The sequence below is a fragment of the Oncorhynchus mykiss genome, chromosome 28, assembly GCF_013265735.2.
Source record: "Oncorhynchus mykiss isolate Arlee chromosome 28, USDA_OmykA_1.1, whole genome shotgun sequence".
NCBI classification, from domain to species: domain Eukaryota; kingdom Metazoa; phylum Chordata; class Actinopteri; order Salmoniformes; family Salmonidae; genus Oncorhynchus; species Oncorhynchus mykiss.
In genome coordinates, this window is record NC_048592.1 from 40,999,521 (window position 1) to 41,018,492 (window position 18,972).

The window sequence follows — 18,972 nt, forward strand, 5'->3', positions numbered from 1 at the left end:
CACTCACTCACTCACTCACAATTCAATTCAATTGAAGGGCTTAATTGGCAGGCAAAACATATGATGTTTACATTGCCAAAGCAAGTGAAATAGATAAACATTACACTCACAATAGTTCCAAAGGAATAGTCATGTCAAATGTCATACTATGTCTACATACAGTGTTGTAACGATGTGCAAATAGTTAAAGTACAAAAGGGTAAATAAACGTAAATATCTCCCTCTCCAATTTAAAAATAAATCTCTATCCAAAATTCATACACTGATCTAAACGACAAGGCTTTCTTATACAAATGCAAGAGGCTGTCGCCACGGTGACAGTCGCCCCAGGTGGTTCAACATGGCAGCTCTCAGCTGCTCGTCTTGGCTGTAACCCTTGACGTGATCTGACAAAGAAGAACGTTAGGCCAAAGGCTACTTTCGAGGAACTAGTTCACATGTTTCCTGCCCGTACATGGATCCTCGTGATCTTTGTCTAATTCTACGAGGCCACTTCCTGTTGACCTCTGACCTCTAACCTCAGGTGGAGTTGGACCTGCCGCGTCCCCAGAGAATGGTTCAGCTGCCAGACGTCGCATGGGACCAGTACACGTCAGGACTGGGAGACTTCGAGAGGGAGTTCTGTGACAAGAAACGCACAACCAGGAGGCTCATATTCGATAAGGGTGAGTTGACCAGGAGGCTCATATTCGATAAGGGTGAGTTGCCCAGGAGGCTCAAACTCATATTCGATAAGGGTGAGTTGACCAGGAGGCTCAAACTCATATTCGATAAGGGTGAGTTGACCAGGAGGCTCAAACTCATATTCGATAAGGGTAAGTCGACCAGGAGGCTCAAACTCATATTCGATAAGGGTAAGTTGACCAGGAGGCTCAAACTCATATTCGATAAGGGTAAGTTGACCAGGAGGCTCATATTCGATAAGGGTGAGTTGACCAGGAGGCTCAAACTCATATTCGATAAGGGTAAGTCGACCAGGAGGCTCAAACTCATATTCGATAAGGGTAAGTCGACCAGGAGGCTCAAACTCATATTCGATAAGGGTAAGTTGACCAGGAGGCTCATATTCGATAAGGGTGAGTTGACCAGGAGGCTCAAACTCATATTCGATAAGGGTGAGTTGACCAGGAGGCTCATATTCGATAAGGGTGAGTTGACCAGGAGGCTCAAACTCATATTCGATAAGGGTGAGTTGACCAGGAGGCTCAAACTCATATTCGATAAGGGTAAGTTGACCAGGAGGCTCATATTCGATAAGGGTGAGTTGACCAGGAGGCTCAAACTCATATTCGATAAGGGTAAGTTGACCAGGAGGCTCATATTCGATAAGGGTGAGTTGACCAGGAGGCTCAAACTCATATTCGATAAGGGTGAGTTGACCAGGAGGCTCATATTCGATAAGGGTGAGTTGACCAGGAGGCTCAAACTCATATTCGATAAGGGTGAGTTGACCAGGAGGCTCAAACTCATATTCGATAAGGGTGAGTTGACCAGGAGGCTCAAACTCATATTCGATAAGGGTAAGTTGACCAGGAGGCTCATATTCGATAAGGGTGAGTTGACCAGGAGGCTCATATTCGATAAGGGTGAGTTGACCAGGAGGCTCATATTCGATAAGGGTAAGTTGACCAGGAGGCTCATATTCGATAAGGGTGAGTTGACCAGGAGGCTCAAACTCATATTCGATAAGGGTAAGTTGACCAGGAGGCTCATATTCGATAAGGGTGAGTTGACCAGGAGGCTCAAACTCATATTCGATAAGGGTAAGTTGACCAGGAGGCTCATATTCGATAAGGGTGAGTTGACCAGGAGGCTCAAACTCATATTCGATAAGGGTAAGTTGACCAGGAGGCTCATATTCGATAAGGGTGAGTTGACCAGGAGGCTCATATTCGATAAGGGTGAGTTGACCAGGAGGCTCAAACTCATATTCGATAAGGGTGAGTTGACCAGGAGGCTCATATTCGATAAGGGTGAGTTGACCAGGAGGCTCAAACTCATATTCGATAAGGGTGAGTTGACCAGGAGGCTCATATTCGATAAGGGTGAGTTGACCAGGAGGCTCAAACTCATATTCGATAAGGGTGAGTTGACCAGGAGGCTCATATTCGATAAGGGTGAGTTGACCAGGAGGCTCAAACTCATATTCGATAAGGGTGAGTTGACCAGGAGGCTCAAACTCATATTCGATAAGGGTGAGTTGACCAGGAGGCTCATATTCGATAAGGGTGAGTTGACCAGGAGGCTCAAACTCATATTCGATAAGGGTGAGTTGACCAGGAGGCTCATATTCGATAAGGGTGAGTTGACCTTGCCATGTATTGATTCAGTTGATTGATTAATTTAGTATATTTCCTCATTAGAATATATGGAATTTGTTTTGGAAATGCTTAACAGCTTTGTTGTTTTGTTAAATAGTGTAAATCATGTATTTATAAATCAATATTCTATATATATATATATATATATATATATATATATATATATATATATATATATATATATATATATATATATATATATATATTATCCTGTAGTTAGGTTACCAGATGGACCAAAAAGCCCTCTGGATCCCAAGAAGGAGGAGGGTGAACCATCAACCCTGTACTCTGCTCTGCCCTCTAGTGACGCTCTTGAGAACAGCAACAACTCACAGGTACATCCCACTGTTAGCCCACAGGCTATACCCAAAGCCATGTCATTTAGGGCACAACTGCAGCTTGATAACAACATGGATGTGTTTGTTATGTAGCTAGCTAGGCCACAACAGCCTCCTATCTCTACTAATTGCTTTCAAAGATCTCACAAGTCACCATGTTATTGTCATTTTACAGCCCCTTTGTCACACCTCACCAACCCATTCCTCTACCCATACTAGAGGATAAGAGATGGTATCTATGGAAACAAACCACCTCTCTTCTTCTGGTGCTCTACTGCTGTGTGTGTGTGTGTGTGTGTGTGTGTGTGTGTGTGTAAAGCAGTCAATTTAATTGATTGTGTAGATTCTCCTGAACAAATATCACATCACGTCTGCATCCCAAATGGTAGCCTATTCCCCTACTGCCTACATAGCCTATTCCCCTACTACCTACATAGTATATTCCCCTACTGACTACATAGTCTATTCCCCTACTACCTACATAGTCTATTCCCCTACTGCCTACATAGTCTATTCCCCTACTACCTACATAGTCTATTCCCCTACTGCCTACATAGCCTATTCCCCTACTACCTACATAGTCTATTCCCCTACCTACTTAGTGTCCCTGGTCAAAAGGAGTCCACTATATAGAATAGTGTTCCATTTGGGATGCAGGCCATTGCGTCTTTAATTTATTGATCGTTTTGTATTCTCTCTTTGTTTCTTTTGTAAACACATCTACACTCTCATCTTCATGACTCTCTCTCTCTCGTTGCACTTTTCTCATGGCAACAGGTCACACATGTTGCTGCTGTGATGGCACACTGTGGTATTTCACCCAGTAGATATGTGAGTTTATCAAAATTGGGTTTGTTTTTGAATTCGTTGTGGATCTGTGTAATCTGAGGGAAATATGTCTCTCTAATATGGTCATACATTGGTTAGGAAGTGCAGCTCAGTTTCCACCTCATTTTGTGGGCAGTGTGCACATAGCCTGTCTTCTCTTGAGAGCCATGTCTGCCTACTGCGGTCTTTCTCAATAGCAAGGCTATGCTCACTGAGTCTGTACATAGTCAAAGCTTTCCTTAAGTTTGGGTCAGTCACAGTGGTCAGGTATTCTGCCACTGTGTACTCTCTGTTTAGGCCCAAATAGCATTCTAGTTTGCTCTGTTTTTTTGTTAATTATTTCAAATGTGTCAAGTAACTATCTTTTTGTTTTCTCATGATTTGGTTGGGTCTAATTGTGCTGTTGTCCTGGGGCTCTGTAGGGTGTGTTTGTGTTTGTGAACAGAGCCCCAGGACCAGCTTGCTTAGGGGACTCTTCTCCAGGTTCATCTCTCTGTAGGTGATGGCTTTGTTATGGAAGGTTTGATAATCGCTTCCTTTTAGGTGGTTGTAGAATTTAACGGCTCTAATTCTGGATTTTGATAATTAGCGGGTATCGGCCTAATTCTGCTCTGAATGCATTATTTGGTGTTTTACGTTGTACAGTCGTGGCCAAAAGTTTTGAGAATGACACAAATATACATTTTCACAAAGTCTGTTGCTTGAATTTGTGTGATGGCAATATGCATATACTCCATATACTCCAGAATGTTATGAAGAGTGATGCCATGCAAATGAACTGAATCCCCCAAAAACATTTCCACTGCATTTCAGCCCTGCCACAAAAGGACCAGCTGACATCATGTCAGTGATACTCTCGTTAACACAGGTGTGAGTGTTGACAAGGCTGGAGATCACTCTGTCATGCTGATTGAGTTTGAATAACAGACTGGAAGCTTCAGAAGCAGGGTGGTGCTTGGAATCATTGTTCTTCCTCTGTCAACCATGGTTACCTGCAAGGAAACACGTGCATCATTGCTTTGCACAAAAAGGGCTTCACAGGCAAGGATATTGCTGCCAGTAAGATTGCACCTAAATCAACCATTTATCGGCTCATCAAGAACTTCAAGGAGAGCGGTTCAGTTGTTGTGAAGAAGTCTTCAGGGTGCCCAAGAAAGTTCAGCAAGCACCAGGACAGCTTTTAAAGCTGATTCAGCTGTGGGATCGGGGCACCACCAGTACAGAGCTTGCTCAGGAATGGCAGCAGGCCATCTGCACGCACAGTTAGGCGAATACTTTTAGAGGATGGCCTGGTGTCAAGAAGGGCAGCAAAGAAGCCATTTCTCTCCAGGAAAAACATCAGGGACAGACTGATATTCTGATAAAGGTACAGGGATTGGACTGCTGAGGCCTGGGGTAAAGTCATTTTATCTGATGAATCCCCTTTCCGATTGTTTGGGGCATCTGGAAAAAAGCTTGTCCGGAGAAGACAAGGTGAGCGCTACCATCAGTCCTGTGTCATGCCAACAGTAAAGCATCCTGATACCATTCATGTGTGGGGTTTCTTCTCAGCCAAGGGAGTGGGCTCACTCACAATTTTGCATAAGAACACAGCCATGAATAAAGAATTATACCGACACATCCTCCGAGAGCAACTTCTCTCAACCATCCAGGAACAGTTTGGTGACGAACAATGCCTTTTCCAGCATGGTGGAGCACCTTGACATAAGGCAAAAGTGATAACTAAGTGGCTCGAGGAACAAAACATCGATATTTTGGGTCCATGGCCAGTAAACTCCCCAGACCTTAATCCCATTGAGAAGAGGCGGATGGACAAACAAAAACCCACAAATTCTGACAATCTCCAAGCATTGATTATGCAAGAATAGGCTGCCATCATTCAGGATGTAGCCCAGAAGTTAATTGCCAGCATGCCAGGGCGGATTGCAGAGGTCTTGAAAAAGAAGGGTCAACACTGCAAATATTGACTCTTTGCATCAACTTCATGTAATTGTCAATAAAAGCCTTTGACACTTATGAAATGCTTGTAATTATACTTCAGTATTCCATAGTAACATCTGACAAAAATATCTAAAGACACTGAAGCAGCAAACTTTGTGAAAATTCATATTTGTGTCATTCTCAGAACTTTTGGCCACGACTGTACACAGAGGGTATTTTTGCAGAATTCTGCATGAAGAGTCTCAAATTGGTATTTGTCCCATTTTGTGAATTCTTGGTTGGTGAACGGACCCCAGACCTCACAACCATAAAGGGCAATGGGTTTTATAACTGATTCAAGTGTTTTTAGCCAGATCCTAATTGGCATGTCAAATTTGATATCCCTTTTGATGGCACAGAATGCCCTTCTTGCCTTGTCTCTCAGATCGTTCACAGCTTTGTGGAAGTTACCTGTGGTGCTGATGTTTAGGCCGAGGTATGTATCGTTTTTTTGTGTGCTCTTGGGCATGATCTACAGTGCCTTGCGAAGTATTCGGCCCCCTTGAACTTTGCGACCTTTTGCCACATTTCAGGCTTCAAACATAAAGATATAAAACTGTATTTTTTTGTGAAGAATCAACAACAAGTGGGACACAATCATGAAGTGGAACGACATTTATTGGATATTTCAAACTTTTTTAACAAATCAAAAACTGAAAAATTGGACGTGCAAAATTATTCAGCCCCCTTAAGTTAATACTTTGTAGCGTCACCTTTTGCTGCGATTACAGCTGTAAGTCGCTTGGGGTATGTCTCTATCAGTTTTGCATATCGAGAGACTGACATTTTTTCCCATTCCTCCTTGCAAAACAGCTCGAGCTCAGTGAGGTTGGATGGAGAGCATTTGTGAACAGCAGTTTTCAGGTGTTTAATTGCTATATTGTATTTACTTCACCACCATGGCCTATTGATTTCCTTTACCTCCCTTATCTCACCTCATTTGCTCACATTGTATACAGACTTATTTTTCTACTGTATTATTGACTGTATGTTTGTTTTACTCCATGTGTAACTCTGTGTTGTTGTCTGTGTCAAACTGCTTTGCTTTATCTTGGCCAGGTCGCAATTGTAAATGAGAACTTGTTCTCAACTTGCCTACCTGGTTAAATAAAGGTGAAATAAATAAATAAATGCCCTAGAGTGGCCCAGCCAGAGCCCAAACTAGAACCCGATCAAACATCTCTGGAGAGACCTGAAAATATATGTGCCGCGATGCTCCCCATCCAACCTGACAGAGCTTGAGAGGATCTGCAGAGAAGAATGGGAGAAACTCCCCAAATACAGGTGTGCCAAGCTTGTAGCGTCATACCCAAGAAGACTTGAGGCTGTAATCGCTGCCAAAGGTGCTTCAACAAAGTACTGAGTAAAGGGTCTGAACACTTATGTAAATGTGATATTTAGGTAACATTTTTTTTATACATTTCTAAAATCCTTTTTTTGCTTTGTCATTATGGGGTATTGTGATGTCTTTATGGGGTATTGTGATGTCTTTATGGGGTATTGTGATGTCATTATGGGGTATTGTGATGTCATTATGGGGTATTGTGATGTCTTTATGGGGTATTGTGATGTCAATATGGGGTATTGTGATGTCATTATGGGGTGTTGTGATGTCTTTATGGGGTATTGTGGTGTCATTATGGGGTATTGTAATGTCATTATGGGGTATTGTGATGTCATTATGGGGTATTGTGATGTCTTTATGGGGTATTGTGATGTCTTTATGGGGTATTGTGATGTTATTATGGGGTATTGTGATGTCATTATGGGGTATTGTGATGTCATTATGGGGTATTGTGATGTCATTATGGGGTATTGTGATGTCTTTATGGGGTATTGTGATGTCTTTATGGGGTATTGTGATGTCATTATGGGGTATTGTGATGTCTTTATGGGGTATTGTGATGTCTTTATGGGGTATTGTGATGTCATTATGGGGTATTGTGATGTCATTATGGGGTATTGTGATGTCATTATGGGGTATTGTGATGTCATTATGGGGTATTGTGATGTCTTTATGGGGTATTGTGATGTTATTATGGGGTATTGTGATGTCATTATCGGGTATTGTGATGTCTTTATGGGGTATTGTGATGTCATTATGGGGTATTGTGATGTCTTTATGGGGTATTGTGATGTCATTATGGGGTATTGTGATGTTATTATGGGTATTGTGATGTCATTATGGGGTATTGTGATGTCGTTATGGGGTATTGTGATGTCATTATGGGGTATTGTGATGTCATTATGGGGTATTGAGATGTCATTATGGGGTATTGTGATGTCATTATGGGGTATTGTGATGTCTTTATGGGGAATTGTGGTGTCATTATGGGGTATTGTGATGTCTTTATGGGGTATTGTGATGTTATTATGGGGTATTGTGATGTCATTATGGGGTATTGTGATGTTATTATGGGGTATTGTGATGTCATTATGGGGTATTGTGATGTCATTATGGGGTATTGTGATGTCTTTATGGGGTATTGTGATGTTATTATGGGGTATTGTGATGTCATTATGGGGTATTGTGATGTCATTATGGGGTATTGTGATGTCATTATGGGGTATTGTGATGTCATTATGGGGTATTGTGATGTCTTTATGGGGTATTGTGATGTCATTATGGGGTATTGTGATGTCATTATGGGGTATTGTGATGTCATTATGGGGTATTGTGATGTCATTATGGGGTATTGTGATGTTATTATGGGGTATTGTGATGTCGTTATGGGGTATTGTGATGTCGTTATGGGGTATTGTGATGTCATTATGGGGTATTGTGATGTCATTATGGGGTATTGAGATGTCATTATGGGGTATTGTGATGTCATTATGGGGTATTGTGATGTCTTTATGGGGTATTGTGGTGTCATTATGGGGTATTGTGATGTCTTTATGGGGTATTGTGATGTTATTATGGGGTATTGTGATGTCATTATGGGGTATTGTGATGTCATTATGGGGTATTGTGTGTAGATTGATGAAGGGAAAGAGACATTTTAGAATAAGGCTGTAATGTAACAAAATGTGGAATAAGTCAAGGGGTCTGAATACTTTCCGAACGCCCTGTAGTCAGTAAAACATTCCTCAAAGTTGCAGAGTCAGAGCTTGTAAGAAAATACACTGGCTAGATGGATTCCCATAGACCGAAGGCGTTTATTCACGGTGGACTGGACATGCTTTGACTTTCAAACAGGATATTTATTTAACTGAACGTGTTCTCCAGAGGGCTGCGGACTCAGTGCATTTGATTTGAGGGTTTATTACTAACCTTGAAAAACCAAGGCGCTCTTGAAATCTAAGTTTGTCGTATGCACATGATAAAGGAAAGTGTACACAGTGAAATGTTAACTTGCAATCTCTCTTTTGATAATTAGAGATCTCTCTTTCCCCTCAGAACAGCCTCAATTCGACGAGGTATGGACTCTAAAAGGTGTTCAAATCGTTCCACAGGGATGCTGGCCCATGTTGACTCCACAGGGATGCTGGCCCATGTTGACTCCACAGGGATACTGGCCCATGTTGACTCCACAGGGATGCTGGCCCATGTTGACTCCACAGGGATGCTGGCCCATGTTAACTCCACAGGGATGCTGGCCCATGTTGACTCCACAGGGATGCTGGCCCATGTTGACTCCACAGGGATGCTGGCCCATGTTGACTCCACAGGGATGCTGGCCCATGTTGACTCCACAGGGATGCTGGCCCATGTTGACTCCACAGGGATGCTGGCCCATGTTGACTCCACAGGGATGCTGGCCCATGTTGACTCCACAGGGATGCTGGCCCATGTTGACTCCAATGCTTCCCACAGTTGTATCAAGTTGGTTGTATGTCTTTTAGGTGGTGGACCATCCTTGATACACAAGGCAAACTGTTGAGCGTGAAAAACCCAGCAGCGTTGCAGTTCTTGACACACTCAAACCGGTGCGCCTGACACAATCCATATCTCAATTGTCTGAAGGCTAAAAATCCTTCTTTAACCCGTCTCCTCCCCTTCATCTACACTGATTTGAAGTGGATTTAACAAGTGACATCAATAAGGGGATTATAGCTTTCACCTGGATTCACCTGGTCAGTCTATGTCATGGAAAGAGCAGGTGTTCCTAATGATTTGTCCACTCAGTGTATAGACATGTTCAACTTCTGCACAATATTAGGCGTCCTTCCGCGGTCTTAAACATGTCTGTCCATCTCCAGAGGATCCGAGGGCGGCTGTGTTACCAGAGTAAACCTGACACCTTCAACCAGCTGTGGACCGCGGAGGAACAGGTACTGACAAGACATTCTTTCTTTTATTAATAAATACATTTCGACTCATTTAAAACTCCTAGTTGTCTCAGACACGAGTGTACAACAATACCATAGAGATCTGCTCTCTTTAAAGTGGCTTCTTTTTTTGTTAGAAATGAGTTGTTTCTGTGTTGAAAGTTATTAGTGAGCTTCCTAAATGAGTTGTTCCTAAATGAGTTGTTCCTAAAGGAGTTGTTCCTAAATTAGTTGTTCCTAAAGGAGCTGTTCCTAAATGAGTTGTTCCTAAACGAGTTGTTCCTAAACGAGTTGTTCGTAAATTAGTTGTTCGTAAATTAGCTGTTCCTAAATGAGTTGTTCCTAAATTAGTTGTTCTTAAATGAGTTGTTCCTAAATGAGTTGTTCCTAAATGAGCTGTCCCTAAATGAGCTGTCCCTAAATGAGCTGTCCCTAAATGAGCTGTCCCTAAAGGAGCTGTCCCTAAAGGAGCTGTTCCTAAATGAGCTGTTCCTAAAGGAGTTGTTCCTAAAGGAGTTGTTCCTAAAGGAGTTGTTCCTAAATGAGTTGTTCCTAAAGGAGTTGTTCCTAAATGAGTTGTTCCTAAATGAGTTGTTCCTAAACGAGTTGTTCCTAAACGAGTTGTTCCTAAACGAGTTGTTCCTAAACGAGTTGTTCCTAAACGAGTTGTTCCTAAACGAGTTGTTCGTAAATTAGTTGTTCGTAAATTAGTTGTTCGTAAATTAGCTGTTCCTAAATGAGTTGTTCCTAAACGAGTTGTTCCTAAAGGAGCTGTTCCTAAATGAGCTGTTCCTAAATGAGCTGTTCCTAAATGAGCTGTCCCTAAATGAGCTGTCCCTAAATGTGCTGTCCCTAAATGAGCTGTCCCTAAATGAGCTGTTCCTAAATGAGCTGTTCCTAAATGAGCTGTCCCTAAATGAGCTGTCCCTAAATGAGCTGTTCCTAAATGAGCTGTTCCTAAATGAGCTGTCCCTAAATGAGCTGTTCCTAAATGAGCTGTTCCTAAATGAGCTGTTCCTAAATGAGCTGTTCCTAAATGAGCTGTTCCTAAATGAGCTGTTCCTGTGTAGAAAAAGTTGGAGCACCTGCTGCTGCAGTTCTCTCCTGAGGAGGTGGAGTCTAAACGCTGGCAGAAAATAGCTGACGCCCTGGGCAACAGGACCGCTAAACAGGTCTCACACACACACACCTACACACACACACACCTACACACACACACCTACACACACACACACACACACACACACACACACCTACACACACACACACACCTACACACACACACACACACCTACACACCTACACACCTACACACACACACACACACACACACCTACACACACACACACCAATACATTATCTTTGGAGCTAAAAGTTTGTTCTCTGTGTGTGCAGGTGGCCAGCCGCGTTCAGAAGTACTTCATCAAACTGACTAAAGCAGGAATCTCTGTTCCTGGGAGGACCCCCAACATGTGCATCTACAGCAAGAAGGTATCTAGATATCCCCTCCCTCAGTGGTTCTCAAACCTCTCCTTTCCCCAGACATTTCATCATGTTTTGTAGTCTAGTTCACCTCTGGATGGGGGGGTGGCCGAGGAGAGTAGAATAGAGTAGAGGACCCAGGATAGCTAAGGGAGGGGGGGGGGGGGTCCCCGAGTAGAGTAGAGTAGAGGACCCAGGGTAGCTAAGGGAGGGGAGAGGGGGGTCCCCGAGTAGAGTAGAGGACCCAGGGTAGCTAAGGGAGGGGAGAGGGGGGTCCCCGAGTAGAGTAGAGTAGAGTAGAGGACCCAGGGTAGCTAAGGGAGGGGAGAGGGGGGGGAGAGGGGGGTCCCCGAGTAGAGTAGAGGACCTAGGGTAGCTAAGGGAGGGGGAAGGGGGGTCCCCGAGTAGAGTAGAGGACCCAGGGTAGCTAAGGGAGGGGGGGGGGGTCCCCGAGGAGAGTAGAGTAGAGTAGAGGACCCAGGGTAGCTAAGGGAGGGGAGAGGGGGGTCCCCGAGTAGAGTAGAGTAGAGGACCTAGGGTAGCTAAGGGAGGGGGAAGGGGGGTCCCCGAGTAGAGTAGAGGACCCTGGGTAGCTAACGGAGGTGATGGGTGGGAACGAGGAGAGTAGAGTAGAGGACCCTGGGTAGCTAAGGGAGGTGATAGGTGGGAACGAGGAGAGTAGAGTAGAGGACCCTGGGTAGCTAAGGGAGGGGGGGGGGGGACGAGGAGAGTAGAGTAGAGGACCCTGGGTAGCTAAGGGAGGTGATAGGTGGGAACGAGGAGAGTAGAGTAGAGGACCCTGGGTAGCTAAGGGAGGTGATAGGTGGGAACGAGGAGAGTAGAGTAGAGGACCCTGGGTAGCTAAGGGAGGTGATGGGTGGGAACGAGGAGAGTAGAGTAGAGGACCCTGGGTAGCTAAGGGAGGTGATAGGTGGGAACGAGCAGAGTAGAGTAGAGGACCCTGGGTAGCTAAGGGAGGGGGGGGGGGGACGAGGAGAGTAGAGTAGAGGCTCCTGGGTAGCTAAGGGAGGTGATAGGTGGGAACGAGGAGAGTAGAATAGAGGACCCAGGGTAGCTAAGGGAGGTGATAGGTGGGAACGATGAGAGTAGAATAGAGGACCCTGGGTAGCTAAGGGAGGTGATAGGTGGGAACGAGGAGAGTAGAATAGAGGACCCTGGGTAGCTAAGGGAGGTGATAGGTGGGAACGAGGAGAGTAGAGTAGAGGACCCTGGGTAGCTAAGGGAGGTGATAGGTGGGAACGAGGAGAGTAGAGTAGAGGACCCTGGGTAGCTAAGGGAGGTGATAGGTGGGAACGATGAGAGTAGAGTAGAGGACCCAGGGTAGCTAAGGGAGGGGAGAGGGGGGTCCCCGAGTAGAGTAGAGTAGAGGACCTAGGGTAGCTAAGGGAGGGGGAAGGGGGGTCCCCGAGTAGAGTAGAGGACCCTGGGTAGCTAACGGAGGTGATGGGTGGGAACGAGGAGAGTAGAGTAGAGGACCCTGGGTAGCTAAGGGAGGTGATAGGTGGGAACGAGGAGAGTAGAGTAGAGGACCCTGGGTAGCTAAGGGAGGGGGGGGGGGACGAGGAGAGTAGAGTAGAGGACCCTGGGTAGCTAAGGGAGGTGATAGGTGGGAACGAGGAGAGTAGAGTAGAGGACCCTGGGTAGCTAAGGGAGGTGATAGGTGGGAACGAGGAGAGTAGAGTAGAGGACCCTGGGTAGCTAAGGGAGGTGATGGGTGGGAACGAGGAGAGTAGAGTAGAGGACCCTGGGTAGCTAAGGGAGGTGATAGGTGGGAACGAGGAGAGTAGAATAGAGGACCCTGGGTAGCTAAGGGAGGTGATAGGTGGGAACGAGGAGAGTAGAGTAGAGGACCCTGGGTAGCTAAGGGAGGTGATAGGTGGGAACGATGAGAGTAGAGTAGAGGACCCTGGGTAGCTAAGGGAGGTGATAGGTGGGAACGAGGAGAGTAGAATAGAGGACCCTGGGTAGCTAAGGGAGGTGATAGGTGGGAACGAGGAGAGTAGAGTAGAGGACCCTGGGTAGCTAAGGGAGGTGATAGGTGGGAACGATGAGAGTAGAGTAGAGGACCCTGGGTAGCTAAGGGAGGTGATAGGTGGGAACGAGGAGAGTAGAGTAGAGGACCCTGGGTAGCTAAGGGAGGTGATAGGTGGGAACGAGGAGAGTAGAGTAGAGGACCCTGGGTAGCTAAGGGAGGGGGGGGGACGAGTAGAGTAGAGTAGAGGACCCTGGGTAGCTAAGGGAGGTGATAGGTGGGAACGAGGAGAGTAGAGTAGAGGACCCTGGGTAGCTAAGGGAGGTGATAGGTGGGAACGAGGAGAGTAGAGTAGAGGACCCTGGGTAGCTAAGGGAGGGGGGGGGGGGACGAGTAGAGTAGAGTAGAGGACCCTGGGTAGCTAAGGGAGGTGATAGGTGGGAATGAGGAGAGTAGAATAGAGGACCCTGGGTAGCTAAGGGAGGTGATAGGTGGGAACGAGGAGAGTAGAGTAGAGGACCCTGGGTAGCTAAGGGAGGTGATAGGTGGGAACGAGGAGAGTAGAGTAGAGGACCCTGGGTAGCTAAAGGAGGTGATAGGTGGGAACGAGGAGAGTAGAATAGAGGACCCTGGGTAGCTAAGGGAGGGGGGGGGACGAGTAGAGTAAAGGACCCTGGGTAGCTAAGGGAGGTGATAGGTGGGAACGAGGAGAGTAGAATAGAGGACCCTGGGTAGCTAAGGGAGGTGATAGGTGGGAACGAGGAGAGTAGAGTAGAGGACCCTGGGTAGCTAAGGGAGGTGATAGGTGGGAACGAGGAGAGTAGAGTAGAGGACCCTGGGTAGCTAAGGGAGGTGATAGGTGGGAACGAGGAGAGTAGAGTAGAGGACCCAGGGTAGCTAAGGGAGGGGGGGGGGGGACGAGTAGAGTAGAGGACCCTGGGTAGCTAAGGGAGGTGATAGGTGGGAACGAGGAGAGTAGAGTAGAGGACCCTGGGTAGCTAAGGGAGGTGATAGGTGGGAACGAGGAGAGTAGAGTAGAGGACCCTGGGTAGCTAAGGGAGGGGGGGGGACGAGTAGAGTAGAGTAGAGGACCCTGGGTAGCTAAAGGAGGTGATAGGTGGGAACGAGGAGAGTAGAATAGAGGACCCTGGGTAGCTAAGGGAGGGGGGGGGACGAGTAGAGTAAAGGACCCTGGGTAGCTAAGGGAGGTGATAGGTGGGAACGAGGAGAGTAGAATAGAGGACCCTGGGTAGCTAAGGGAGGTGATAGGTGGGAACGAGGAGAGTAGAGTAGAGGACCCTGGGTAGCTAAGGGAGGTGATAGGTGGGAACGAGGAGAGTAGAGTAGAGGACCCTGGGTAGCTAAGGGAGGTGATAGGTGGGAACGAGGAGAGTAGAGTAGAGGACCCAGGGTAGCTAAGGGAGGGGGGGGGGACGAGTAGAGTAGAGGACCCTGGGTAGCTAAGGGAGGTGATAGGTGGGAACGAGGAGAGTAGAGTAGAGGACCCTGGGTAGCTAAGGGAGGTGATAGGTGGGAACGAGGAGAGTAGAGTAGAGGACCCTGGGTAGCTAAGGGAGGGGGGGGGGACGAGTAGAGTAGAGTAGAGGACCCTGGGTAGCTAAGGGAGGTGATAGGTGGGAACGAGGAGAGTAGAGTAGAGGACCCTGGGTAGCTAAGGGAGGTGATAGGTGGGAACGAGGAGAGTAGAGTAGAGGACCCTGGGTAGCTAAGGGAGGTGATAGGTGGGAACGAGGAGAGTAGAATAGAGGACCCTGGGTAGCTAAGGGAGGTGATAGGTGGGAACGAGGAGAGTAGAGTAGAGGATCCTGGGTAGCTAAGGGAGGTGATAGGTGGGAACGAGGAGAGTAGAGTAGAGGACCCTGGGTAGCTAAGGGAGGGGGGGGGGGGGGCGAGGTGAGTAGAGTAGAGGACCCTGGGTAGCTAAGGGAGGGGGGGGACGAGGAGAATAGAGTAGAGGATCCTGGGTAGCTAAGGGAGGTGATTATACAGACACAATACGATGCAGGATTTCAAGATACACGTCTTGTCTCAAACATTTGTCCATAGCAGAAACATTCAGGATATGAAAACTCACAAAAAATGTACAGATGTCGGCGAGTCTATAGCTCAGCCTCTCAATAGGGTTTCTACTGCAGCTAAAACTACGGCCTAAATGCTAAACAGCATAACTAGGGATTTACCCCTTTTCCAGCTGTATCCACAACGTTCCCCCTTTACTGGGACTAAAGAGAGTCTACCAGGACAGGTTAAATCAACTGCCCGTACGTACAGAACACCCCAAATTGCAATGGAGGACCATGTCAAATTTCAGTTAATTACATTCAATAGTTTTAAAAATGACCATATTTAGTCATGTCCACTTTATTTTAAAAGACAGAGTTACATGGATTAGATCTACTACTCGGGGAGAGGGAAAACATGGGGGAACGACACGCTAGTTATTTAACTCACCACACCTGGCTTAAAACCGGAGCAACCAACTCGCTAGCAAACTATTAAGGTCAGGGACATCTAGAACTGGGACATGGCTATACGTACATACAGTACGTATAGCATCAGCATCGTCGATAATAACTTCCTGAAATACATTTTAAACATGGCGATGAGGCCAGTCTAAGTCTGCCTCATCACAGAGAGGCTCTGGCTCTGACTTCCCTCTGGCTGCCGGGAAGTTGGTGTCAGAGGTGGGGTTCACTGCAAGTATGTTTAGTTCAATAACGAAGTCAAACAGGAACAAGAAGCAATCTGGTGTTGTTGATGATGGTGATGATGGTGTTGTTGTTGATGATGGTGTTGTTGATGATGATGATGGTGTTGTTGATGATGATGTTGTTGATGATGATGATGATGATGTTGTTGATGATGATGGTGTTGTTGTTGATGATGGTGTTGTTGATGATGGTGTTGTTGATGATGATGATGGTGTTGTTGTTGTTGATGATGTTGTTGATGATGGTGTTGTTGATGATGATGATGGTGTTGTTGTTGTTGATGATAATGATGGTGTTGATGATGATGGTGTTGTTGATGATGATGATGATGATGTTGTTGATGATGATGATGATGTTGTTGTTGATGATGATGATGATGGTGTTGATGATGATGATGATGATGATGATGGTGTTGTTGATGATGATGATGATGATGATGATGGTGTTGTTGATGATGATGATGCTGTTGTTGTTGTTGTTGATGATGGTGTTGTTGTTGTTGTTGATGATGATGGTGTTGATGATGATGGTGTTGTTGATGATGATGATGGTGTTGTTGTTGTTGTTGATGATGATGGTGGTGTTGTTGATGATGATGATGGTGTTGTTGTTGTTGTTGATGATGATGGTGATAATGATGCTGTTGTTGTTGTTGTTGATGATGGTGTTGTTGTTGTTGTTGATGATGATGGTGTTGATGATGATGGTGTTGTTGATGATGATGATGGTGTTGTTGATGATGATGATGATGATGATGATGGTGTTGATGATGATGATGATGCTGTTGTTGTTGTTGTTGATGATGATGGTGATAATGATGCTGTTGTTGTTGTTGTTGATGATGGTGTTGTTGTTGTTGTTGATGATGATGGTGATAATGATGCTGTTGTTGTTGTTGTTGATGATGGTGTTGTTGTTGTTGATGATGATGATGGTGTTGTTGATGATGATGATGGTGTTGTTGTTGTTGTTGATGATGATGGTGATAATGATGCTGTTGTTGTTGTTGTTGATGATGGTGTTGTTGTTGTTGTTGATGATGATGGTGTTGATGATGATGGTGTTGTTGATGATGATGATGGTGTTGTTGTTGTTGTTGATGATGATGGTGTTGATGATGATGGTGTTGTTGATGATGATGATGGTGTTGTTGTTGTTGTTGATGATGATGGTGTTGATGATGATGGTGTTGTTGATGATGATGATGGTGTTGTTGTTGTTGTTGATGATGATGGTGTTGATGATGATGGTGTTGTTGATGATGATGATGGTGTTGTTGTTGTTGTTGATGATGATGGTGTTGTTGATGATGATGATGGTGTTGTTGTTGTTGTTGATGATGATGGTGTTGATGATGATGGTGTTGTTGATGATGATGATGGTGTTGTTGTTGTTGATGATGTTGTTGATGATGATGATGATAATGATGATGTTGTTGTTGTTGTTGATGATGGTGTTGATGATGATGGTGTTGTTGATGATGATGATGGTGTTGTTGTTGATGATGATGTTGTTGATGATGATGTTGATGATGATGATAATGATGGTGTTGTTGTTGTTGTTGATGATGATGGTGTTGATGATGATGGTGTTGTTGTTGTTGTTGATGATGATGGTGTTGATGATGATGGTGTTGTTGATGATGATGATGGTGTTGTTGTTGTTGATGATGATGATAATGATGGTGTTGTTGTTGTTGATGATGGTGTTGATGATGATGATGATGGTGTTGTTGATGATGATGGTGTTGATGATGATGGTGTTGTTGATGATGGTGTTGTTGTTGATGATGATGTTGTTGTTGTTGTTGATGATGATGGTGTTGATGATGATGGTGTTGATGATGATGGTGTTGATGATGATGGTGTTGATGATGATGGTGTTGTTGATGATGATGGTGTTGATGATGATGGTGTTGTTGATGATGGTGTTGTTGTTGATGATGATGTTGTTGTTGTTGTTGATGATGATGGTGTTGATGATGATGATAATGATGCTGTTGTTGATGATGTTGTTGTTGTTGATGATGATAATGATGCTGTTGTTGATGATGTTGTTGTTGTTGATGATGATGATGATGGTGTTGATGATGATGATGGTGTTGTTGATGATGATGGTGTTGATGATGATGGTGTTGATGATGATGATGTTGTTGTTGTTGATGATGGTGTTGATGATGATGATGGTGTTGATGATGATGATGGTGTTGATGATGATGATGATGGTGTTGATGATGATGATGGTGTTGTTGATGATGATGGTGTTGATGATGATGGTGTTGTTGATGATGATGATGGTGTTGTTGATGATGATGATGATGGTGTTGATGATGATGATGGTGTTGATGATGATGGTGTTGATGATGATGGTGTTGATGATGATGGTGTTGATGATGATGGTGTTGATGATGATGGTGTTGATGATGATGATGGTGTTGATGATGATGATGGTGTTGATGATGATGATGATGGTGTTGATGATGATGATGTTGTTGTTGATGATGATGGTGTTGATGATGATGGTGTTGTTGATGATGATGATGGTGTTGTTGATGATGATGGTGTTGATGATGATGGTGTTGTTGATGATGATGATGGTGTTGATGATGATGATGATGGTGTTGATGATGATGGTGTTGATGATGATGGTGTTGATGATGATGGTGTTGATGATGATGGTGTTGATGATGATGGTGGTGTTGATGATGATGGTGTTGTTGATGATGATGGTGTTGATGATGATGATGATGTTTTTAATTTGTATTTATTTCACCTTTATTTAACCAGCTAGGCCAGTTGAGAACAAGTTCTCATTTCCAACTGCGACCTGGCCAAGATAAAGCAAAGCAGTGTGAACAGACAACAACACAGAGTTACACATGGAGTAAACAAAACATACAGTCAATAATACAATAGAAGAAGTCTATATACAGTGTGAGCAAATGAGGTAAGATAAGGGAGGTAAGGCAATAAATAGGCCATAGTGACAAAATCATTACAATTTAGTATTAATACTAGAGTGATTGA

General features: G+C 44.8%; 1 protein-coding gene across 4 annotated transcripts in view; it reads left to right on the plus strand.

Annotated features, from left to right (window-relative positions):
• LOC110509155 (ZZ-type zinc finger-containing protein 3) overlaps positions 1-18,972 on the plus strand; it is a 55,752-nt gene that overhangs the window by 15,954 nt on the left and 20,826 nt on the right. For 3 of the 4 annotated variants that reach the window (XM_036966016.1, XM_036966018.1, XM_036966017.1), the window contains 6 exons: positions 524-648; positions 715-737; positions 2,538-2,656; positions 9,671-9,742; positions 10,810-10,911; positions 11,135-11,230. In XM_036966016.1, the coding sequence (XP_036821911.1) occupies positions 524-648; positions 715-737; positions 2,538-2,656; positions 9,671-9,742; positions 10,810-10,911; positions 11,135-11,230 (537 nt within the window). Of the gene's footprint in view, positions 1-523; positions 666-714; positions 738-2,537; positions 2,657-9,670; positions 9,743-10,809; positions 10,912-11,134; positions 11,231-18,972 lie in introns of all 4 variants that reach the window. The other variant, XM_036966019.1, reaches the window with a different exon arrangement.